This window comes from Cibotium barometz, chromosome 60 (genome assembly GCF_041138505.1).
Source record: "Cibotium barometz isolate CiBa-2024 chromosome 60, ASM4113850v1, whole genome shotgun sequence".
In the NCBI taxonomy this organism is placed as follows: Eukaryota; Viridiplantae; Streptophyta; class Polypodiopsida; order Cyatheales; family Cibotiaceae; genus Cibotium; species Cibotium barometz.
This window is the reverse complement of record NC_141105.1, coordinates 32,748,950-32,775,213: the sequence shown is the minus strand read 5'-3', so window position 1 is coordinate 32,775,213 and position 26,264 is coordinate 32,748,950. Positions and strand designations below refer to the sequence as shown.

The 26,264-nt window shown below is 46.0% G+C and overlaps 1 protein-coding gene across 1 annotated transcript in view; it reads left to right on the top strand.

The window, feature by feature from the left end:
- SSN2 (zinc finger SWIM domain protein) overlaps positions 1-20,762 on the top strand; it is a 34,396-nt gene extending 13,634 nt beyond the window's left edge. The window contains exons 4-5 of the mRNA XM_086793808.1: positions 20,162-20,269; positions 20,374-20,762. Coding sequence (XP_086649934.1) covers positions 20,162-20,269; positions 20,374-20,472 — 207 coding nt within the window. The 3' untranslated portion in view covers positions 20,473-20,762. The remainder of the gene's footprint in view (positions 1-20,161; positions 20,270-20,373) is intronic.
- The last annotated feature ends 5,502 nt before the right edge of the window (positions 20,763-26,264 follow it).

Below are 26,264 nucleotides of genomic sequence, written 5' to 3'. Positions count from 1 at the left end.
ATTTGCTGTAGCATGCGGAAGCCTCGGAGAAGAATCGGTAACTTCAATGCTCAGAAAAATCAGCACTCTTTTCGCGACGGAATTAACGCACAAACTGAATGAAGATGTGCAGAAAAGAGAGAGAGAGAGAGAGAGAGAGAGAGAGAGAGAGAGAGGACACAGTATTGGGTCCCAAATACCCACACCACGGATGGTGTATTTGCTTTATTAGAATGATGTAAATCTGAAAGAAAATACAGAAATCCTTGACCTTTCTTGGCTGGAAATTCCCTGCCCTTGACCTACAGTCCTTCACCCCTTTGCTTAGCACCTTCTTGGCTTGTCTAGCCTCTTTATGCTTGAGCTCTTGGTCCAGGTGGCCAGCATTAAATATTCCCACGACTGAATTTCCAGCATATTTAATGTTGAAATAAATCACATAAAATGCTGTGTTTTTTTCCTAACTGGATGGGCATCATGCACCTGCTTCTGGATGGCTGGACAAAGCTTTTGCAAACCTCTTGAGGGCTGGGCAGCCTGTATGGGCTGCCCCATACCTGCCCTACAGCCACACAAAGGCTGTATCTCCTGAAATCTGCCTTTAGCTTGCCCCTAGGGCTGTACTAGAGCCCCTCCATGGCTGGTGGGTTTAGCCAGGGCCTTCTTGGCCCTCATGGGGGTGGTTCCACACTATCCCCATGCCCACACAAAGACCAGGGGTACCCCTATGGGCTGGCCCCTTGTTCTAAACGCAAACCCTAACTAACTACTCAGTGATCTGGCATCCGATACCATACCAGATACACAGAATCACTGATATCATTCCAGAGGGAGACTCACAGCGCGGCCTGGCACTGTTTCATGTGCAGGACATTGCACACCTGACCTTAGACTCCTGTGTAGGACAATGCACACCTGACCTCGGACAACTGAGATGGATCCCTGGCTGACTCGTCCCGGATTGGGCTCATATGGGACCAGTTCACCATCCCAGGTCCTGCACCTTCTGTACAGATATGTCTACATGGCATCCAAGTGCGGGATGCACGTGACATTCCCTTCTGCTTAACTTGACGGAACCTCCAAATAATCCGTCAATAACGTCAGATAGTCTTCGAAAAACTCTTTGTCGAGCCATACCGCTTAATGGGTCTCGACGAACTGTCTTAGTCTTCGGCCTGAGCCATGCTTGAAACGGTGCAGAAGGATCTGTTCTGGAACCATAACTTTTGCTTCATCAACAATATCTGGTTCCGCTTTGTCTTTGACTTCTGAAGGGATAGGACCTGCATATGGCTTTAACCAACTGACCTGAAACACATCGTGCATAGTCCAACTCGGAGGTAGCTGTAATTGCATAGACACCTCGTTAATCTTTTTCTTGATGGAAAAAGGTCCGAAGCTCCTAAAAGATAACTTTGGGCATCGCTTGTCCACCTGTTTCAATCTTTGCTTCATAATCCGAAGATAAACCCAATCCCCTTCCGAAAACTTTATATTCCTTCGGTCTTTATTGGCCTGTCGAGTGTAGGCCTCTTGCGCTTTAGCTAACCTGTCTTTAACTGACTCTAAAATCAAATCAAATCCCGGAAGACACGCATCATCATGCGGTTAAATGTAGCTGGGGCGTTCGTCAAGCCAAATGGCATGACCACAAATTCGTAGTGGGCCCGTTCCGTACGAAAGGCTGTCTTGGGGATGTCCCCCTCCACAATCCGTACCTGGTGGTACCCACTCTTTAAATCAAGTTTCGAGAACACCTTTGCTCCATTCAGCCTCTCGAGAATATAATCAATTCGAGGCATCGGGAATCTGCTTTTGATAGTCAGCTTGTTGAGTGCACGATAATCGACACACAAACGAGAAGACCCATCTTTCTTCTTGACAAATAAGATCGGTGGTGCAAATGGCGACACGCTGGGGCGGATGAAGCCAGATTGCAACAATTCTTGGAGTTGGCGGTCCAACTCCGATTCCATTGCCTTGGAAAGGCGATACGAAAACTTGCTCGGGGTTCCGAGCCTGGGAGGAGGTTAATCTTGTGGTCCTTCGGTCTAGACGGGGGGAGCTGGGGAGGGAGGCTGTCCCGAAGAAAATTCTTCTGGAACTTTTCATGGAGAACCGAGTACTTCTCGGAAGCACTAGCCACCGTGTGGGCTGTCTGGATGTAAATCATCGCACATTGTGCGCCTTTCTTGCTGCTCGCTTAGACTGCAAGTGGCTTATGAGCGGAAAGTTCGGAATTCCTGGCTCACACTTAATGGTCACCGGGGCGTTTGACACATTCCGATTGATCTGGAACGTGTGCTTGTCCCACTTGACATCAGGAAGAAACTTGTGAAACCACTGAATGCCCAAAATTATGTCTGCTCCTACAAGAGGGGCAACCATAAAATCACGCACAAATTCTATGTTCCGTGACCACATCCTCCGTGCTGCCGTTGTCAAACAAGACAACGACTCTCTGGCCACCTATGTAGCCAAAGGACTTGAGCAATTCGTTGCGCTCATATTCCTGGTCATGGGCGCCCTTCTGCTTATCTTCGAGCTCCTAGCTAATAATTGCTCCAACTGAAGCACCGGGGTTTGAAGAACTAGGGGTAGCTGCTGGTGTCTGTGTGGGAGCTGAGCTCACCACGAAAGCTGTGGAGGTAGCGGCGGCGGGCTTTGGAGGCTTCTTAGGACAATCCTGAGAAGAATGTCCTTTTGTATGACAAAAGAAACATCTACTCTCCTCCTTGTACTGGGAAAGCTCCTCAGCACTCAACTTGCCACCTGTCTTGCCTGCCTCCGCTTTCTGGTGTGTTCGAGCTCTTCGAGCCAGAGGCTCCCGGGCTCTGTCCTGGGGAAGACCCCGTCTTGTTCTGGCCTTTGCCCCCGAGGCGGTAGCCTTGGGAGAAGCCGGCTGGGAAGTCTTGGGCTTGCCACCATTATGTTTCATTTCTGCACTCTGTGCAAGCGTCTTCAAAGGTGGCTGGCCGAAACATACGCACCTCCCATTGGATTTGCGTGTCAAGGCCATACAAAAACTGCCCTTTCTTGTCCGTATCAGATAAGCCTAATTGCAGACATAAAGTCAAAATTCTGTTGGCAAACTGAAGGACTGGTTGCGCGTTCTGACGTGCTCCACTGAACTCGTCTTCGAGTCGCTCAAGGTAGTGGGGTGGTAGAAACCGCTGCTTAAGGTCGCGGACAAACTTGTCCGACACATAACTTGCCATACCTACTCTGGTGTGGGCATGAGCCCACTGAGTCCACCAAGGAATGGCCTCACCTTCCAAGTATCAACTGGCTAAGATCACTCTGTCCGTATCTGTCTTTCTAACTGCGGCAAAGTAAGCTTCAAATTGATGCAACCATGAATAAAGAGTTGTGGGGCCGAGTTTACCATTATACTTACTGAAGTTCATTTTCTCGAGAAATGATTCGAGGGCGCTGCCGGTGTCAATGTGGCGTCCAAAGCTCTGAGGTAACGCTTGTGTTCCACGCATCGCATGGCTTCGTCTTCTCGTTGTCGGATCTCCAATGCAGGCATCTGCAACTCAAGCAAAGAGCTTGGCTACAGCCATAGTCACAGGGGACGTGGGGGACGGACCCCTGGGACGAGGGAACGCCGTCCCATAACGCGCGGGAACGAAACCGGACAGGGGACGTGTGAGCCCACGTTGCAACAAGGGGACGACGATTCCGGGACGGCGGTTCGTGTGGGACGGAGCTGGACGGGATGGTCAGCGGACCGTTGCGTAGTGTGTCGTTGCGCCCTGTAGCCGTTGGGCGCCTAGTCGTTGAGCAGCCCTCCCCACTTGGCCCATGGCTATAAGAAGAGTCCCCATTGGCAAGGCTTAAGCAAGGCTCAAGCAACTTGCAAGGCTCCTGGCTCAAGCTCAAGCCTGAACGCTCCTCAACTTCAAGGCTCAAGTGGAAAGCTCATTGGCAATTTGGCTCAACACTCCTCAACTTTCAAGGCTCAAGACTCAAGTGGGCATTGGGCAACCCAGCAAGGCTCTAGCTCTCCTCAACCCTCAACTTTCAAGGCTCAAGTGGCATTGGGACCTTGGGTAAGTTGTAATTTCAAGTTCACTTGTAGTCTTGTTGCTCTTCTACACTCACCTCTTGCTCTAGCCTCTCCATTGGCAAGCCTCTCCTACATCTCTCTCCTACTCTCGAGTCCTACCTCCATTGCTCAAGGCTCAAGTGACAAGCCTCTCCTACATCTCTCGCTCTCGCCCATGGTCCTGCAAGCTATGTCCATATAGGCGAACGGGTGGGGCGGATAAAGTGAGAGCTCACCTCTTGCATGAGCCCGGTCATGAGGTCCGATTTTGTGATCAGGTAACACCGGAGACGAGAAGGCGGCTTCTTGAACGTGTTGCCGCACATGAGGCCTTGCTATCAAGGAGGAGAGTGCCGCATGTGGTCGTGGATACCGCAACACTAGTGAGGCCATCCCAAGGTTTGGCATCCACATCGGCATCCCCATGTGCATCCACTTCATCGGCACCCGCGGGCGCATCACCCGCCCCACAAGAATGGGCCCCAACACCATCCTTCTCCATGCTGACCGCATCCACACACTCACGCCGGCAAAGTACTCTTGAGGGTAGTTGGGACCCCAAGAAGAAGGAAGAGGTGGATACGGCCATAGCCCACTTCTTCTTTCATGACCACATTGCTTTCCATGCTGCCAGGTAATCAAGAATTAAGATGTCTAGCTTAAGATCTATCATTTTACAATGTTCCTCTTACAAGTTACTTGAACTTTGAAGTTGATCGGTTATTAAATTATTCATTTTTTGTGGATAGATCGGACTACTTCAAGGTCATGGTGAAGAAGATAGGGGAGTATGGTCCAAACTATACACCCCCATCATCGGAGTCCTTGCGCACCACATTGCTAGAGAAGGAGAAGAGGCTTGTGGAACAAGCAATAGAAAACACGAAGCGACAATGGGCAAGGAATGGAGTGTCCTTGATAGCCGATGGATGGAGTGATACGCGGAAGAGGTCCATCGATGGCCTTGTCGCATATTCCCGCGGTGAGATGTACTTCATTGCCTCGCATGATGCTTCTGGGACCGGGAAGAGTGCTGATGTGCTAGCAGCAGAGTGGGCTAGTGGTATAGAGATCATTGGCCCAGACCTAGTTGTGGGCTTTGTTGCTGATGGGGAGGCTTCAAATAGGGCAGCCGGAGCGATCATTGAGAGCATGTACTCCAACATCACCGTGTCATTTTGCATGGCACATTGCTTAAATAATCTCTTGAAGGAAATTGGGGACTTGCCATGGATCAGGCCTATCATCCAAGTGGGCAGCCAAATAGTGACATTTGTCACAAACCATCAGCTCCTCACCATGAATTCTCGAAAAAATCTAGCCGTTTGCTCCTCAAATACTCAGATACAAGGTTTGCCTACAATTTCTTGATGCTCCACCGATTGAAAGAGTGTAGTGGTGCATTGAGACAGTTGTTCATTAGTGACGAGTTCACTTCTTCACCATTGGCTTCCATTGAGACGGGAGCTCTATGCAAGGAAAAAGCAGAGAGCCCTGATTTTTGGGAAAAAGTGAAGTGCATTGATGCTATGGTTCAACCTATTGTCCACTTGATGAGGCTTGTGGATGGTATGAAGCCATGCATCAGCAAGGTATATGAGGCTATGGACAGTATGATAGAGAAGCTGAGGGATTTGGAGCCAGATGAGAACAGGTACGAGGAGATCCGTGCCCTATGTGCGCGTAGGTGGAACTCCTACTCCTCTCCTTTGCATGCAGCAGCCTATGTGGTGGACCTTGAGTTTCAGGGTGCAAGAAAGTGACGCAGAGGTGAGCAAGCTATGGAGACTTGTCTTGACTCGACTTGTGCCTGACCCAAATGTTAGGCGGAAGATCCGTGACCAGTTGTCTAGGTATAGTAGCTTTCAGGGCTCTTATGGAGACATGGATGCACGGGATGATCGCTTCAAAGTTGGGGCTGCTTTGTGGTGGGAAGATTTTGGTTCGGATGGACCTGAGCTTCAGCATCTAGCCATCTGCATTCTCAGCCAGGCAGTGAGTTCCTCTTGCCTAGAGCAACTTTGGAGCTCATATAGTCACATTGCATCGAAGAAGAGGAACCGTCTTGGGGTGGAACGGGCAAATGATCTAGTCTTTGTGAGTGCAAACTTGCGAATGCTTTGCAAGAGTGCAACTGCAAAGGCTGATGCATTTACCAAGTGGGAGATGTCTCAAGATGATGAGGAGTTGGAGGAGCAAGTGGAGGACATCTCTATGGATCCTGCAAGCATTGCAGGGACCCATAATCGTGAGGCCAGCACTTCACATGCCCCTTGAGGCTTTTTGACATATGTACTACTCTAGTGATAGTCTCTTTTTTGTATGCCACTTACGTGGTTAGGGCCTAGGCCTTTGCCCTTGTCTTTTGCTTTAGCCTTTGGCGACTGGGTCCTGGGTGCCCGATCTCCTTTTTTGTAACACCCATTTTTTTGCTAGTATGACTTAATATTGATGCTTTGGAAGTGTAAAGTGACTTTGTTTTAGTATTGTTAAGTTTCTTAAATGAGTGCTTACTTAAAATTGCATATTTTGTATGCCATCCCGTGCCGTCCCCCGTTCCCTGTCCCGGTTCCCAGGAATCCCCGTCCCCGTCCCCGTCCCCGTCCTCGTTTCCCGTTCCCCGTTCCCGTTCCCCGTCCCCGTCCCATGTTACTATGGCTGCGGCTGTGACCCCGCGAGAGGGTCCCTGTGTCGAGGATCTGGAATCTGGGATACGGAAGGAGAGGGAGGAGGAGATGAAAAACGCGACGCTGGAGAACGGGTACGCTCCTCCAGAGCCAAGATCTGCGCCTTCTGCTCATCCATCTTGGTTGTCTGTTCTGCGATTGCTCGCATCATCTGCTGGAACATGTCTGTAACACTCAAGCCTGGTGCCCTAGCTGGGCTGCCTGGTGCACTCTGGTCCCATGGTTCTTGGTCTCTCTTGTCATCGAAGCTCGCCATAGTAGGAAAATGCACTTCCTTTCCGCAACGCAATCTGACCATCCACTATCTGTGTGGGAGACGTCCGGAGGCTGAAAACCAACCGTCCTTCGAGGGACAGGAGTCACTCCGAAAGGGGTAGTCCACCGGCGCCTACAAAACCAACCACACGAGCGAGAAAAAATTCTTCTTTGCTGAATCTTTGCACTTGAAGTAGGCTCTGATACCACTGTAACATGCGGAAGCCTCAGAGAAGAATCGGTAACTTCAATGCTCAGAAAAATCAGCACTCTTTTCGCGACGGAATTAACGCACAAACTGAATGAAGATGTGCAGAAAATAGAAAGAGAGAGAGAGAGAGATGGAGAAGGCACAGTATAAGTTTCACACTAGGCTCCTGACTTGATGAGCATTTTGAAGCTCTGGCCACTCCTTAATAGCTTGAATCTTTGCAAAGATCCATGCGTACACCATCTTTCGAAACAATATGCCCCAAATAATGAATCTCTAACAAGAAGAATTCACTCTTCTTTCCATTGATAAAAAGCTTGTGTTTCCTAAGCTCTTCAAAAACAATGGCGAGGTGCTCCTTATGCTCAGTCTCACTCTTTGAAAAGATAATAATATCATCAAAGAAAGTTCATGTGAACTTGAGGTGAAGTCTAAAGATTCTATCCATCATTCTATTCAAAGTGGCGGGAGCATTTGTGAGACCAAATGGCTCCACCAAATATTCATAGAGTCCAAATGTCACCTGCATCCCGCACTTGGATGCCACGTAGACATATCTGTACAGAAGGTGCAGGACCTGGGATGGTGAACTGGTCCCATGTGAGCCCAATCCGGGACGAGTTAGCCACGGATCCATCTCAGTTGTCCAAGGTCAGGTGTGCATTGTCCTACACAGGAGTCTAAGGTCAGGTATGCACTGTCCTCCTGCACATGAAACAGTGCCAGTCCGCGCTGTGAGTCTCCCTCTGGAATGATATCAGTGATTCTGTGTATCTGGTATGGTATCGGCTGCCAGATCACTGAGTAGTTAGTTAGGGTTTGCATTTAGAACAAGGGGCCAGCCCATAGGGCTACCCCGGGTCTTTGTGTGGGCATGGAGATAGTGTGGAACCACCCCCATGAGGGCCAGGAAAGCCCTGGCTGAACCCACCAGCCATGGAGGGGCTGTAGGACAGCCCTAGGGGCAAGCTAAAGGCAGATTTCAGGAGATACAGCCTTTGTGTGGCTGTAGGGCAGGTATGGGGCAGCCCATACAGGCTGCCCAGCCCTCAAGAGGTTTGCAAAAGCTTTGTCCAGCCATCCAAAAGCAGGCACATGATGCCCAGCCAATTAGGAAAAAAACACAGCATTTTATGTGATTATTTCAGCGTTAAATGCTGGAAATTCAATCGTGGGAATATTTAATGCTGGCCGCCTAGTTTTGAACTGGCCGACTGCTATTGTAGGAGTAGTATAAAAGGGTCAGCCCACAATCCCATTATCTCATCTCATTTCTCACCAAGAGCTCAAGCACAAAGAGGCTAGACAAGCCAAGAAGGTGCTAAGCAAAGGGGTGAAGGACTGCAGGTCAAGGGCAGGGAATTTCCAGCCAAGAAAGGTCAAGGAATTCTGTATTTTCTTTCAGATTTACATCATTCTAATAAAGCAAATACACCATCCGTGGTGGGGGCCCTACAGCTTCATGCCCATATTATCAAACAATGCCTGCCAAAATAAACTAGTGGTCCGAGGATCTCTATCCCCCACAATAGATGTAGGCATGCCATGATGTTTGAAGATCTAAGCCAAGAACAACTTTGCCATGTGCTCTGGTTTGATTGTTTTCGTCACAAGAATAAAATGTGCCTATTTGTTAAAGCGATCCATATAGCATCATTACCAAGTACCGATCTCAACAAATCCATAAGGAAATCCATGGCAATGCTTTCCCATGGTTCCTGTGGAATGGGTAAGGGCTAAAGCAAACCGGGTGTCTTGTGTCTGTCAAACTTGACTTTTTGACACATTAGACACTCACGAAAATTTTTCATCAGCTTATCATCGTCAAACGGATGGTCAGAGTGAGATTGCAAATTCAGCCATACTTGATTTGCTCAAGTGTTATGTATTTGAGCAGAAGACAGATTGGGAAAAGTATTTGTCCTTGGTTGAGTTTGCATACAATAATACTGTGCATTCTTCAACTAACAAGGCTCCGTTTGAGATAGTTTATGGCAAGGTGGTGCTACCACCTATCTTATGAACAAAAGATGAAATCTTTGCAGCAGATGAGTATGTTCAAGATTTGGATACTGCGTTTGCACAGGTTCGGACAGCCATAGAAAGATCTCAAGCTAAGTATAAAAAGGCAGTTGACAAGCACATGCGAGAGGTTATTTTCAAGGAAGGTGATTGGGTGTTACTTAAGTTCGAGAAAACACGTCTTCGGAAGTGGCTAGGTGTCACCGGCCTGGACATTTCCCAGTATGAAAGGAGTCTGGTGGACTCCAGGATGTCTAAATATTCGGAAAGTACAAGCTTTGGGAATGGGGGATTATCCTAGAATACAAAGGACCACACTCCTAAAATTTAGGAGAGTTGCTATTTTTGGCCCGACTCCGATGGAAATTCTTTTCGCGTCATTACATCTGGAATTGAGCAGATACCAAGAGTTGGCAAAGTGCCTATGACAGAATGTCTACCAGTTGGGATATTTTTGGAGGTAAAGATTATGGAAGGACCCATCTCTTAGATTGGGACATGTGGCAAGAAAGTGGACCAAAGTGAGACAAGTGGCTTGACACTTGTTAGAAAGTGGATCAAAGTGAGACAAGTGGCCTCACACTTGTCACTTCAGCTATTGTGTGGCTCTCCACTTGTCATCGTAGCCTTCTCTTGCCATTTTAGCTCATGAGAGGCCCAAATCTAACCGTACCAGCTGCACCAACCACCGTACAGGCTGTACCAGCCATTGTACCTGCTGTACCAACCATTGTACGTGTTGTATCGGTTGAATGGAGAGTTTTAATATGCATTGATGGTATCAACAAGTGTGTCAAAGGCCCTAGTCCCTCGGGCACCCGCTGCCAGTTACACTAGGTAAAGAAGGCCAATATACTAAGCTTTCGAACATGTATTATGGGCCATTCCAGATCTTGCAGAAGATAAATGAAGTGGCTTATAGATTGGTATTGCCCGATCACTGGAAAATACATAGTGCGTTTCATGTCAACTTGTTGAGGCCTTATGTGGGACCACCTCCTATGGAACTAGTTTTGGAAGATCCACCAGAGGTGGATGAGCTTGAGAAGGTATTGCAACCTGAGCAGATAGTTTTTCATAAGGAGTGTAAGGATTCAGGTGGCAAGCTAGTACGCAGGTATCTTGTGAAATTTAAAAACTATTCGGCTATGGATGCAAAATGGATGGACGAAGATTATTTTCAAGATTATGTGGAACTTCTGAAGGCCTATCTGGAAGCTTTTCAGTTGCGGTCAACTGCTTAGAAGCTGGGGGCAATGTCACAAAATTTCTCACAGCTTCTGTTTTTCTATTGTTCATGTGTGGCATATGAAGCCTGACATGACATACATGTATGACTTGTGAAGCATGACATGGTGTGTTTGTATGGCATATGGAGCTTCACATGACAGTACATGTATGACTCATGGAGCCTGACATGGTGTTCATAAATGGCTTGTGGAGCTTGACATGGTGTACATGTACAGCTCATGGAGCTTGACATGATGTGATTTCCCGCGACTAGCTATCTTGGTGATCTTCTGTATTTATGTTCTGGGAAGATTTCGGAAGGATCATGAAGCCATGAACACTTTACGATTTATCTGATACAACTGAACAAATGGGTGTTTCTTCTAGTCTAGCTGCACTCATGTGTGTGCATGACCTTGATTTTATATTTGGATGACTTGTTTTGTTTGCTTGGACAATGGGTGGTGTAGCCAGTACAACGGTCTTGAGATTATTTGCCTGTGTTGTCCTTGGGGTCGGGGATGCCTGGGCACCCACTTTCTTTCTTTTGAAAGTGGTGGTCAAAATCCCGTAGGCTGAAGACCTACAAGATGTCCCTCCCCCTGCCTAGACCCAATATACTCCTCTACGAGTGTGTATACCTAAATGAATACAAACAATAAAGCCATAGATGGTGGGTGGACAAGAATAGTAAGGTTTTTAATGGCACCACCTCCATTCTCCCCTTTTGTTTAAGGAAGAATAGCACCATCCCCATTCTCCCCTTTTGTTTAAGGAAGAATGAGAGTGGTGCCATTCTCAAGGCCTCCCATCACCTTCAAGGGGGGAGTGGCACCACTGCCATTCTCCCTTACATTCAAGGAAGAATGGCAGTGGTGCCATTCTCCCTTACATTCTTGGAAGAATGGCAGTGGTGCCATTCTCAAGGCCTCCCATCACTTCATGTGGGGAGAAGGGAGGATGGCACCACTACCATTCTCCTTTACATTCTAGGAAGAATGGCTGTGGTGCCATTCTCAAGGCCTCCCATCACTTCATGGGGAGAATGGCACCACATGGCACCACTGCCATTCTCCCTTACATTCAAGGAATTGCAGTGGTTCCATTCTCAAGGCCTCCAATCCCATCACCTTGAAGGGGATAATGGCACCATTGCCATTCAACCTCACATTAAAGGAAGACTGCCAATGGTGTCATTCTCAAGGTCTCCCATCACCTGGAAGGGGAGAATGACACCACTACCGTTCCCCTTACATTAAAGGAAGAATGGGAGTGATGTCATTCTCAAAGCCTCCCATCAACTTGATTGAAGGGGAGAATGGCACCAGTGTCATTCTCTGGGCCTTCCATCACATGAAATGGGATAATGGCACCACTTCCATTCTGAAGACCTCACATCCCATCATCTTGAGGGGTAGAATGGCACCAATGTCATTCTCTAGGCCTCCCATACCATCATTTTAAACGGTAGAATGGTAGTGGTGCCATTCTCCCGAAAATTCAAGGAAGAATGGCAGTGGTGCCATTCTCAAGGCTTCCCGTCACCTTGAAGGGGAGAATGACACTGCTGCCATTCTCCCCTTTCATTCAAGGAAGAAGGGCACGAGTGCCATCCTCAAGGCATCCCATCACCTTGAAGGGGGGGATGGCACCACTGTCTACCTCTATTACATTCAAGTAAGAATGGCAGTGGTTCTATTCTCAGGTATCCCATCATTTTAATTGAAGGGAAAAAACCATTCTAAGGGCCACCTATCACGTTAAAGAAGAGAATGGAACCACGTCTATTCTACAAGCCTTCCATCCTATCACCTTGAAGTGGAGAATGGCTCAGCAACCATTCTCCCCTACGTTCTTTGAAAAATGGCAGTGGTGCCCTACGTCCTATCACCTTGAAGGGGAGAATGGCATTCTCGGCAGTGGTGCCATTCTCAAGGCCTTCCATCACCTTCAAGGGGGGGAATGGCACCACTACCATTCTCCCTTAAATTCAAGGAAAAATGACAGTGGTGCCATTCTCCCACACCTGTTTGGGACTAACAGGTGGTCTACATGTGTTTTGCAGGTGGTAAGTGTCCCTAAAAACCCAATTTACAGCTTTATGATTTCACATACTAATATTTATTAGTGCAAGTCCACACTCACTTAGAAGTGACTGGACAACTTACAAGTCATTCACACTGGGCAAGACTATTTTAATACATGTGGCATCCAAAAGGCGGGCACTTAAGTTGATTTGAGTCATCTGCATGTAGGCGCCTCCTTTTGGACCTAAAAAGCACACGCCCGAGCTATTATTGGCGGAGAGACTCTATTACAGGTGGAGGAACTCGAGTTTGGACTAGCGCATGCGTTTTTGGTGCATGGGAGAGCAAATCGACCAGTTCTGGAGCCTTCTACCACCATCCATTGCAACAGTTTCCATCCCAGTGTGAGGAGAAAGGTGGTCGACTCCTTCTGGAGATTTCTATGCTATTGGCCGGCTGTTTACAGCCCTGAAAAGCTGCTGGCCAGCGCATCTGGAAGAGGATAGGTGCTGGTCGATTTGTGTGGGAGACATCCTCTACTGATCGGAGACATATTGGCATGTAAACTACCGTTGGTCGACTTCTCTTGTGGCTACTGAGAGCTGGTCGATTGCTGAAAACAGCCCCTCAAGGCTGGTCGATTTGCTCTGTGAGTCCCGGGCTGATGTGGGAATGTTGTGGGCTGACCATGGTTGTCCTGCATGTGCTCTAAGCCGGGAAAGCACTTTTGTTATGAGAAGGGACATCATATTCAGCATATGTATTGCTTTTGTTTTCATCTTGTACCGGAAGAATCAGGTGCTAGCCAGTGGAGAATCCTTGGGCACCCGCAAGGTTGTATCTGAAGCAGACTCCTTTTTGGTAATCTAACCATAAAGGGGGGGGGGGGTAGGGTTCAGCCCATCTTCTGGCCCCTAGTGTGGTGTACTGTGGAGAGTTGTTTATCTCTCTCTCTTATTTGGCATGTTCATGTGTTTGATCAGTTCTCATGACTGAAGATTTCCTTGTTAGAGCTACCCTTCCATTGAACTTTTTAACCCAAAAACTTTAGAGACACGTAGATTCTACTTTTTCTCTTTCTGTGATTAGATCTGTGAAAAAGAGAAGGAAAGACAAAAAGTGGTCACTTCCTTCATGGCTTGCCCCTCTAGAATGAGTCAATGGGCGCAGGTGTAGCCATGTTTGTAGTAATGGGGGACGGGTGCAGCCTTGTCGGCGATAATGTAGGGCATGCACAACCATGTTTGCAGTAATTTGGGGGGCGGGGGTGTGTGCAGCCATATCTTGGCATTTTTTTTTTGGGAAGAGGGAAGGGGGGGGGAAAGCCTTAACTTGGCAATAATTGGGGGACAGGTGTAGTGATATTGTCATATGTACACTTTCTGTTCTAGGGTGCCATGTGGACACCTTTTGAATTGAACATGTGAGGACGGGTTGCGAATTCTGCTTGAGTCCCCATTGGAACTCATCCTCCAACTGGCCTATTATTGAGGAGGTAAGTGTTGGAAGCAATTCGAGCATGATTTGAAGGTGTGCTAGATTATCCCGTATATAGAAACATAGGAAGTCGAAGAGCCATATATAGGCTAGAGTTTCACCTTGTCATAATTCTCTCCCGGCCAGTTTTTTTGGAGGGCAGCACATTGGGAGGTGGGAGCACAGTGGTTAGATTACCAAAAAGGAGTCTGCTACCAAATACAACTTCACGGGTGCCCAGGGATTCTCCACTGGCTAGCACCTATCTCGTCCTGTACAATATGAAAGCAAAACAAAAACACATGCAGAATTTGTAGGTGATCTTCAGCACAAGAGGGCACTTCCGGTATCAAGCACATGTAGGACAACCATGGACAGCCCATAGCACTCCCACATCAGCCCAGAACAACCGTGTATCTTCACCTTCCTCTTGTATGGCTCACAAGACAAGTCGACCAGCCTTGAGAGGCTGTTTATAGCAGTCGACCAGCCCTCAATAGCCACAAAAGGAAGCGACCAGCAACAGTACGCGAGCCGGTAAGTCTCCGATCAGCAGAGAACCTGTCCAGCCAAAATCGACCAGCTCTTTTTCCTGTTTTATGATCTGTACAACTGTTTTTCAGTGGTGTAAAACAGTCGGCCAGCAGTGGGAGACATGCAGCAAGAGCCGGCTAGCATCTCTCATACATCTGGTGGGTATCCGTCATGATAGATAGCTGTAGTTGGGTGCCAGCAGGCTGAAAACCAATCCACCAGCTCTCATGCACACCAGAAAAGCATGCACATCCCCCAAATCTGAGTTCTCCTCCAGTAATAGAGTCTTTCCGTTGAAAATAGCTGAATCGTGTGCTTTATTGGTCTAGATGGGGGCGCCTACAAGTGGTTGGTACAAATCTGGTCCAGTGCCCGCCTTATGGTTGCCACATGTATTAAATAAGTCCCATCCGGTGTGTACAACTTATAAGTTGTCTGGTCACTTATAAAAGTGTGTGAATGCAGCTGCACCCATAATTATTAGTATGTGAAATCATAAAGCTGTAAATTGGGTTTTTGGGGGACACTTACCACCTGCAAAACACATGTAGACTACCTATCAGTCCCAAATAGGTGTGCATATACACGTCCATAGGGTGCCCAGGTGTCCCTAGCCCCATGGACAACGTAGGCAGAAATCTCAGGCATTGTCTAGGCAAACAAGACAAGTCATCCGAAGGTAAAATCAAAGTCATGCACACACGAGTGCAACTAGACCATAAGAAACTGTCGGAATGCGCAGCGGAATATGAGACACAACTGAGAGCAAACACGTGCATGACTCCACGCTGAACAGAGGCCCACGTAGAAGATAAGCGCTAGCCTGCAACAAACTGAACTGGGAGCAGAAGGAGAAAAACGTAGACAAGAGAGTGGCATATGAAGAATGAAGATGAGAAGCTGAGCGAGCGAGCAGAAGTCCATAGAAAGGCCTAGAGGCAGTAAAGGGAAAGGAAGAACAACTCCACAAAGAGCACAGAATCAAATGTTTCAAAGTGTTGGACAATTTTCTTGCCAAACATAGGGAGGAGTTACTAGCCATGATGGTTGCATTCTTGAGGTCAAGTACAAAAGTGGAAGCAATTGTGGTGAAGCCAAAGGAAGTGAACTAGAAGTTGACGAAGGAGCACATAGGTCCAGCTGCCACCTCAGTTCCCGAACCAGTCTTAGAGGTCATCACATTCATTGAGGTGGTGGCAACACCTGAGGTTGAGACACTTCTCTTCAAATCCATTGAGGAGGTGGATGAGTTGAGTGTTTCAAACAATAGTTCCTTGGGCCTACCGTGCCGGCCCAACATGTAGAGGCAAAGGGGTTTGTTTGAGTGTCCGTAGTTCTCGAGGTGGCAATGGCGGAGGCAACATGTTGACTATTGAGCCGAGAGTCGGACTGACAATGTGGGGCAAAGGCGCATCATGTGCACCCGTGCTCCAAGTTAAGCGGGAGGGGATGTCTTGTGCACACTCTTTTGAGGTGTGATGTGGACATGCTTCTACCGATTGGCGAGCTTAGAGGTCGAATGCGTGGCCAGATTCATGTGTATGTAAGGGCATTTTGCCAAGTTATTGTCTAGGCGCCCAATGAACAGCCAAGTGTGGACAACGTTATTATTCCTATGGTGTCAACACCCTAGATTAGGGTCGGCTAGCCAACTATTACTATAAGTAGGGGGCTATGGCTGAGGCTCATATCATTCATTCATCGTCGACTACCCTTCATGATGCCTACAAGGTGTGCCTAGCTCCCCATTCTTTCATCCTATCACAAATGCATTGAAAAAACTCCAGCCACAAGGGCAAGTAGAGGAGCATAAACGCAGCCAAGAAGGGAGATAAGAAAAAGAGCTGTGTTGTCCAGTCAACATATCTGTTTGTGATGTAGTGTTTATCCTTTTCGTTTATGATGTTAGTGAAAGGATCTCATGTATCTTTGATGGGCGCCACCAGGGGGGGGGGAGGGACGGCCTTATCTTGGCTAAAATGGTGGGCATGTACAACCTTGTCTTGGCATTATTGGGAGGCAGATGGAGTGATGTTTTGGTAATGGGGGATAGGTGTGGCTATCATAGTAGCAACGGAACGAGAACAAGCCAAAGGGGGAACGGGAATGAGGGGGAACGACCTAGATAATTCCTAGAAATGACACTAAATCTTAACATACATTGCTCATTTTAAAACCCGTATTACGTAACCTTATAACAAAAAGACATACTTATAGAATTTGCAAAAAGTTTAGATGTAACTAAATCAAAGACACACTAAAGTCTAGTGCACCACACAATTTGCGAATACATACTAATAGATCTCAGAGTTCAAAATAAATTAGTCCACATCATACATGATATAAGTCACAAATGACAAAAAGACACAAAATATAGTCTACGGCCCAGATAGAAGAAACACCCAAGTTCCAAGCAATAAAGTGGGCGTGTATAACCTTGTCTTGGCATTATTGGGAGGGAGATGCAGTGATGTTTTAGTAATGGGGGATAGGTGTGGCCATCATAGTAGCAATGGAATGGGAACGAGAACAAGCCAAAGGGGGAACAAGAATGAGAGGAAACGATCTAGATAATTCCTAGAAATGACAGTAAATCTTAACATACATTGCTCATTTTAAAACCCGTATTACGTAACCTTAAAACAAAAAGACACACTTATAGAATTTGCAAAAAGTTTAGATGTAACTAAATCAAAGACACACTAAAGTCTAGTGCACCACACAATTTGTGAATACATACTAATAGATCTTAGAGTTCAAAATAAATTAGCCCACATCATACATGATATAAGTAACAAAAGACACAAAATGTAGTCCACGGCCTAGATAGAAGAAACAACCCAAGTCCCAAGCAATAAACTTGCCCAAAGCGACACATGCAAATGACACAAAATGTTGGGCTCCAGACTCCAGAGTCCAAGCCTCAAGGTGACATGCAAATAGTAAGGAGATATCATGCATGGCGTCATCCAAGAAAGCCATATCATCAAGACCAACATCTACAGCATCCAAAGCTTCAACCCCATCCTGACTAGGATTTGCAAGTCATGTGTCTCCTCATTATTCGAGGACTCCTCATCAAGCAATATGAACTTCTCTAGTTTGGGAGAAGCCATTTCACCAAGCAAGTTTAAATTAGCACTTAACAAAAATCAAGTCATTAACTTGTTTTGTTCCAAATTCGTTTCTCTTCTTGGATGCAACATGGCCGAAATGGGAGAATGATAACCGTTCCATCGTGCTTCACATAATTCTCGAACCTTATCATAGTTCTCGTCGGACAAGTCCATTTCTCCTATTTTCTCGATCATTTTGTCAACCCCCTCATAAACCTTGCCAATGCATGGCTCTCGGCTATTTGCAATCCGCATCAAGCGCATGATCAGCTTCATCACGACATTGATAGTGTTGACTTCATCCCAAAATGTGAAGTCTTGTATGGTTCTTGCAACCTCTATGTCGGCTCTTGACCGAGAATGAGCCCATCCCATCTATTCATTGCATACAACCAATTGCTTTAAAGTCAAGCTCACTTTGGATAACCTCATCATCATAAGAAAGTTATAACCAAAGTGTGTCTCCGAGTACTTAAAGAGATCCTTTCTGGGCGATCTCTTGCGGAATTCATTCAAAATAAACTGATGGTTTTGAATGAAGCTTATTATCTACTGATGGTTTTGAATGTGTGGATCAACCTATGGCAAGCTGCCAATATCCTTCAGTAAGTTGCTCAAACAATGAGCAAAGCATAGGCTAAATGTGATATGCGGATACCTGTCTTCAAGCTTTAGACCAACTACCCTATTTGTTGCCTCACTATCAGCTAAGAACTGAATAACATTCTGCGGGCCAACTTTCTCAATACCTTGGGCCCACTCTTCCACAAGCTGATCTGCATTTTTTCCAATACCAAAAGCATCATGTGACGAAATGAATTGCATTCTTCCTCGAGAATAAGCAGCCATGCCATGAATGGACCTTTTTCGAGTGTCATTCCAGCTGTTTGCAATAAGTGACACACCATTCTTTGCCGAACTTTCATGCCTAGATTCTAAAGCACATTCAATTGCAGCTTTCTCCTTTTGCAATAAGGTGATGCGTGGTGTCTCATAGGAAGGAGGCTTGTATGTTGGGCCATACCGTGCAATCTTCTAGACCATTTCAATAAAATATGGAGACCTGGCAACATTGAATGCTCTACATGATCATAATAAAAGAACCTTGCAACAGTTGCATCTACCTTTTCTTTCTTGCGGGGATCCCAAGTTTCTCCCAAGGTTTGCTGCTTGCTAGAGCTTGCACCCATAGGCTGCAAATCCTGGGAAAATGCAAAGCTCCCAAGTCCCCCGTACAGCTGTCCATCTCCCATGCTTACATCGTCCCCATGTCTAGTGAAGTAAGATGCATCAATTGTTGGTTTCTTTCGTGCACATGCTTTCTCCTCTTCACTTGGGTACTTTGCCAAAAGCTCTCTATGCATTTCAGGTGTTGTCCTTGGGCATTTCTTCACTTGCGCTTTTTCATTGTTTACATGGCATAGATGTGCTCTCACACGGTTTGCTCCTCTTGACTTCTCTCTGTTACATTGCTTGCATTTCCATCGTGTTGCACCTCCCTTAGATGAATAGCGTTCTAGCCTTTCAACCTCGTCCCACCAAGTAGCATTCAAAGCTGAACACTTTGAGCCCGAGGAAGCCATGATTTCTGCAAATTCGGACAACAAATTGATTAGCCTTTCAAAGCTATCCATGAGAGAGAGAGCATGAGAGAACCGAGTCCTTGTTTGTCTACTGTATAAGGGGGAGAGACTCGAGAGGGAGAGACTCGAGAGAGAACAAGAGGAGTTTTAAATTTTAATGTTTGCTGCAGACTGTGTAAAAGTTGCAGACTATGACGTGTGTAAAAGTTTCAAACTGAGAACGAGAGAAAGAGAAGAGCGAGGGAAAAGTGAGTAGCCTTGCTGCCTTGCCTTGGAAAGGAGGAGTCGAAGTTTGAAGTCGAGAGAGGAGCCCACTCATGACTCCAGGGTGACAGCAGGTACACGTTTTCTTTTTTTCCTTATATTGGCCAAACGTCAAAATCATTCCACGTGGGGGGAACGGCAGCCAGGCACTCCATTTAACCGTTCCCCCCACGTTCCCCTGGCCGTTCTGATTCTGAAGCGTTCCACTTGCTGTGTTCCACCCGTTTTGAGCAACTCAGCCATGGGGGAACGCGTTCCACCGTTCCCAAGGGGTGGAAATGGCGTTCCCCTGCTACACTGGTGGCAATGCTGGCGGTAATGGGCGTCAGACTCAGCCATGTTGGCATGCCAGCAAAGACCATTGTATCTTTTTGTGAGGAAGTGTTTATCTGTTTTGTTTATGATGTTAGTGAGGATCTTATGTATATTTACTAGCTTATCTGTCCATAACGAAATGCTCATCCTTTCATTCATGATGCAAGAGACACTTGTCATGGTGTGGAGAATCTATATTTTTACCATAATGCATCTCCCAACATATGTAGTGTGGGTCATTATCTGCGATTGCTCATAAAGTTATTTTGCGAGCCTTGCCTGTGGTTGTCCGTGTACATGGGGTACTTACAGGCTATGGGATTGGATTGTGATGATGTGATGTTATGAAATTCATTATCAATCACAGGACTTCTTCCTCTCCTGAGTATGAGGTGTCTTGTTTGCCAGGTTGCTGGCGAGTCGAAGGGCAGTGATAAGTACCTGTGTTTTCCCAGGCATTTTTGCTCCTGCCACTCTTTTTTCTTTGATGTGGTGGGTCGAGGAGAACAACTTTGTGTGAGAAACACTTACCCATATCCCATCTTTTATATAGTTGTTGATTCAAACATATGCTATTCGAGTTTGGAAACGAAATGATGGCCATGACTGTCTAAATGCAGTGCAAGCATCAATTAGCAGCAAGGATTGCAGAAGCTCTGGATGTATGCCAGCAAGTTATTGTCTCTGATGAGGAGCTTGCCATCTTGTTAGTGCAATAACAAGAAAGTAGTTCCTTGTTGCTGATGAGGCTGAGTCCTTAGATTACCTTCGATTACTTACTGAAGTTGTTCAGCTTCAAAGTGTTTCTATTCAGGTTGAGTTGTAGATGTTATATCATTAGAAGAACAAGGATCAGACCTTGTTTTTGCATTTATCCTGCAATCTGAAAGATCAGACCTTGTTTTGCATTTATCATACAGATCAGAACGGTCTGGAATCTGTTTACAAGATGCTTGTTAGGGAAATGTCTATCACGTGCATTAGCAATTTGCAAGTGGAATTATAGAAATCATTTCTCAATTGTGTGTCCTATTGTACAGAATGGGTGTAAATGTAAGAGACCAAGAGCCCTTGTAGAACACTGTTAGGATCTCCTACACTCATGAATAGATGCGCATGCAGGTACGCACACACATGTAGATTTCTATGTATTTGTGTGTGTGCACTTGTTTGTGTATGTGTATATGTTTTTGTTTAGATACGTGTGTATGTTACCACCCCCCCCCCCCCCCCCCCCCCCCCCCCCCCCCCAAAAAAAAGGGGGAAAAAATATGGAAAAAAGTTTTTTTTTTAAAAATAAAATAAAAAAATGGAAGCAAGATCTTCACACAAAGCACTCCTGGAAAAAAATAAGAAAAAAAATACGGAAGTAAGATCTTCACACAAAGCACTCAATTGCAAAAATAAGCGGAGAGTGGACAATCACTCATGTGCTTCGGGTAATGAGATTTGATGTTGATCTAGACAGACACTCGATGGAGGATGTCTTGCTTACAAGAGTACTTGAGCACAATGAACTCAATGATGAACAAAGGTTACCAAAGTAGTGTATATATAGCATCCAGGGTCGGCATAGACGTAGGTCGACCATGTCGACGGCCAACCCATGACTTGGTCCAAATGACTAACCATATCATTGGATTGGGACCATATTAAAATACGACAAAGTCGTAGGGATATTGCGCAACTCCCACGGCCAGCTGAGACCATCAAGACCCTCAAACGGGTCTTGCAACCCATGTCCTTAGTTTATTGTCTAGTACTCACTAATGCGGCCACAGCTTGCACAAGCATGTGTCCTACTTGGTAGAGTGCCAAGTCTACGTAAGCCATCTCCTAACCATTTGGCCACATTTGACCACCATTGAGTGTCTAAATTTAAAACTGCAGGCGGGCATCCGGGTGTTGATCACAAATGGCTACTATTCATGTAGGGGGCCTTACAAAATAGAGCACATCCATCACCCGTGGTAAAAACACGAGGGTGGAGCTCTTTTCCAACAATATATACATGTACACATCTATAGTTGTGTGTGTGTATGTGTGCGTGGGCATTGGCGTATATAAATGTGTACACGCACATATTTTCACACACACACATACATGCACATGTACATACATACACGCATACGTGCATACAATGTGGATGCTCATATATATGCACATTTATATACGTAAATATATAAATGTGTATATTTAGAACTTCTAAAACGTCGTTTCTAACTAGAAACATTTTTGAAAAGCTAAAATGCCTTTTTTTGAGGGGACTTGTTTGCACATGTTTTCAATTGCCTTTCGCCAGTTTCATTAGCAACCTTGTTCTCCTCGGCTTTAGTCCCTTGGCATATGGCTTTTCCTTTCTTTCTCTTTTCTTGTTCTCTCTTTCCCTTTCTTCTTTCTCTTCTTCCTCTTCTTTCTTCTCCATCTTCTTCCCTCTCTCTCTCTCTCTCTCTCTCTCTCTTTGCTCCTTTTTTTGAGGGATGAAATGTGATTGTGTGCGCATGCTTGCATGTATGTAATGTGTGTGTGTGTGAGAGAGAGAGAGAGAGAGAGAGGTTAGTATTTTAGGTAAACTTGGCATGAGACCTTAGTTACAATAGTTGTAGAGAACTACAACAAGAAACCTCCCAAAAGGTGCTGAAAACAAAGAATCAAAGTGGATCTCTTTTGATACTAGGAAGCAGACCACGAAGCCAATGTGGGAAAGTCTTTGAGGATGTACAATGGAAGTTTATGAGCTTGTCTGTGATGTGGGTGTCTTGTTGCCAATTAGTATATAGATGTGGCTTGTAATTCTAGGGTGCTACCCATAAGAGTGCCCATGCTTTTGTCAGAGAATGTGACTATATGCAGGGAAAGAAAAATGGTGGTTACACCCATGAGGTGTGGTTGTCACGTGCACCCATGCACTGTGGTAAACGGTGAAAAATTGGCTCATCAATAGTGCAAGAATCATGTATCGGAGTACCTTTTTTAGGATATATTATTGTATGATGTGACCTCTTTGTGAGCCCCGAACCGAAACATGTCACGCACGAGCTACGTAATCAATCTCCCAGCCATAGAGGTCTATCAGGTCAATGTCAACCCTCTTAATCCACTTTGACGAATTCAGCAAAAGTAATCATCATGTAGCGGTAATCCCAACCATAGAGGTCTGTCAGGTCAGTGTCTTAATCCACTTTGTTAGTAATCATCATGTAGGTACATGTAGATGTTATCTTTAGAAGTAGAAGTCATTAAACTCATCAATTGCATTCATATAGATAATATGGGCCAGCCCGAAGGAGGGACAACCTTGTGAGGGGTGTAAACACACTTTAGCCAACAACAAGGCCCAGTCGGTAGCCATCAATTGGCTAGGGCAGCAATTAGCCACCAAGGCTTAGCTTATATTCGGCCAGGTGTTGATGCAGTCGGCTAGCCTACAGTCCAGCCCATGTAATAATTCAGTATATGCTGATTAAACAGTCGTAGTAGTTTATTTGCAGGCGGACAACCCCTTCTGACAGCTGATCACCACCCTGAGACCATATAAAAAGGCAAGCCATCATCAGTCCATAAATCGTCAGAAATCAAATCAAGTCTCAAGAAGCAAACAAGTCAAGCATGTGTGCTTAGGCCTCAACCTTTGCATACTTACATCCAATCTTGTGCTTTCAGCCCAAGGCAAACGAAGCTCAGCCTCTTCAAGAGTGCTCAGCACACCAACCCTTAGTCTCAGGCCGGTGTATCCTCTTCGAAGATAGCTTCACATTCGCCTACAACTTATGCACAATTCTGCCAAGCGTTTGGTTGCTTTGTCCTTGCATTTGATGGTCAGTAAGTTAGTTTGTTTGCTCAGTCTTGTGGACACAGCTCAGCTTGTATATTCAGTTCTCCAGAAGAAGAAATAAAGCAAATACTCTTGCTCTTGAAGGGTCCTTGAGTGGGTAATTTGGGACCCCATCTAGTGTCGTCTCTCGACTACATCTTTTAGATTCATGTATGCTGTTAAAAGGATTGCTAAAGACTCACTAAACAGAGGTTTAAAGAAGGCCTAGTTTTTTCACACGGTCCTAGCTTGGCGTATGCTACATTGGTATCAGAGCTTGGGATGTGATTCAACCAGGCAACCTAGGGTGAGAGCATCTTGTGGATGGTAAAGTTGAGATCCAGAAAAACCACTCGCCCATCCACCATGGCATCAAGCTATGAAGACATCACTAAAGAAGAAGCATTCGAAGAAACGCTTCCGGGAAAAAGAAGACAAAGACAACGAGAAGTTAAAGGAGTTGATAGGCAACTCCAAATTCAACTCGAAAGAGTCCAAATGGAAAAAAGTTGGCAGAATACAAGCAACTTTGGCCCAGTGTAAGAGACACCCAAAGAACAAAGTTTCTCAATGTGTCGATGGATGACTGAAAAAGAAGAGCGAGACCGGGAAGCAAGACTGGCCGAACAGTTGGCAAAGAAAGGCAAACACAAGGCCAAAGAGGAGCGACTACGGGCAGAGCTCGAAGCAAAGGCAAACCATGAGTGACAGGCCCACGAGGACTTGAGGGACCAGTTCCAATAGACACTCTGAACTGTGGCAACTTCTTTCCACCCTTCTCAGTCCTCAACAATCCTAGCCATAGCCTCAACAACCGTCATCTGAGCCTCATCAAACTTCACCAAGTACGATGGTGGCAAAGTAAGACCATTCGGTCGTGACCCAGTTCATTCACTAGTTTGTTGCCCATTTTCACTCTCCACGATGACAGATATCCAAGATGAAGTCCATTTGGCGGCTCCACTCACAGGTGATGCAATCACTTGGTGGCAACATCGGTGTCATTTGCACAGAGATTCTTACACTGGCTTACTAGATTATGATTGGGACACCTTCGTGTCCGATCTGAAGACCAAGTTTCTAGCTCTGTAGTACATGACGAACCTTGAAGACGAGCTCTACAAAATCACCTAGAACGGTTCCCCTGTGCTCACCTACTCCAACAAAGTGATCACCATCAACTCAACAGTTGGGGAAGTCCAAGGAGGAGAAGCTGAAGCAGTTCATTCGGGGATTGGATCCAAACATTTAGCTCCCCATTTCGAAACTTTGAACCCCAGACTTATGATAGGGATTTGACTCTTGCACATAACCATGTGCTGATGCTCAACGAAGGCAAGCCCTGCGCTAGTCACACCCAAACCTTAGCACAACAGCAAACGCTAACCACCCAACAGAACTAGGCGTATAACCAACAGTCAGGTAAGGGGGCTGCCAACAACAAAGACCGAGAGAAGAAGGGCCAGAATAGCTCTTCTACTTGGAAGGAGCGACAAGATGGACCTAAGAAGACCCTTGAATCAAAGAGGGCCTTACTGGAGGATTCTTACGGTCAGATGAGAAGGAGCAGTACTTCAAAGAGAACTGTTGTTTTTTCTACCACCACATGGAACATGCAAAGAAGGAATGTTACAAATGGCAAGCGGGAAAAGGCAAACAACCTGCCTCCTCTACAATGGCTACTGCGACAACTGTACCACCCCTGCCCCCTCAAACACCAATGGCAAGTAGAGAAAGGTAAACAACCAACCTTTACAATGGCTATTGCCACAATTGTAACACCCCCTTGACCATGGGATATGAAAAGAAGGATTGTTACAAATGGCAAGAGGAACAAGGCAAACAACTAGCCTCTACAGTGGCTACTGCTGCAACTGTACCGCCCCCTCCTCCCCCGCCCTCAACCACCAATGCTGTTTAGCTCTTACCCGCTTTGAATGCAGTACAGTAGATCGTCAAAGGGGTCCTGCCTCCACCTATAGTAGATATCGACATCCACCGCGACTCCATTAGAGCCAGAGATGATAGGCCTCCTCCAATAGTTTCAGGACATCATGTTGAGGAATGATCTTCCATCGAGACCCCCAGCCTCTCGTCTTGAAGACCATTGTATCGATTTGGTACCTGGAGCTGAGCCACCTAGTAAGTTTTCTTATATCGTCTTTCCAAGGCATTGGAAGTTGAGTTGGAGACTTGCTTGGGTCTGGTTTCATTAGGCCTTAATCATCTCCATTTGTTGCACTGATTCTTTTTGTGTAAAAGAAAGATAAGACCGCACGTCTGTGTGGATTACCAAGCCTTGAACAAGTTGGAAAATAACATTCTTATTTTTTTTCTGCCACTTCAGAATAGCACGAGAAGGATGCAGAAGGTCTTGCAGATTTTACGAAACAACAAAATCTACAACAACAAGAAGGAAGACCCGTGGCATATTACAATAAGAAGTTGAATGATGTAGAAAAAAATGATTCTGTATGTGACAAAGAGCTGCTAGGGATTATCACAGCGTTGAAATAGTGGAAACCTTTTTTTATGGAAGAGAATTTACTATGATGAGACAGACCACCAGGCCTTGAAGTGGTTACAGACTATTCCAAGTGTCTAGTGGAGCGATAGACAACATTGGTGGAGTCAATTGTTCCAACGATTGGTGGAATGATTGATTATGTACTGGGTAAGCACAACCCTGTAGGCAAA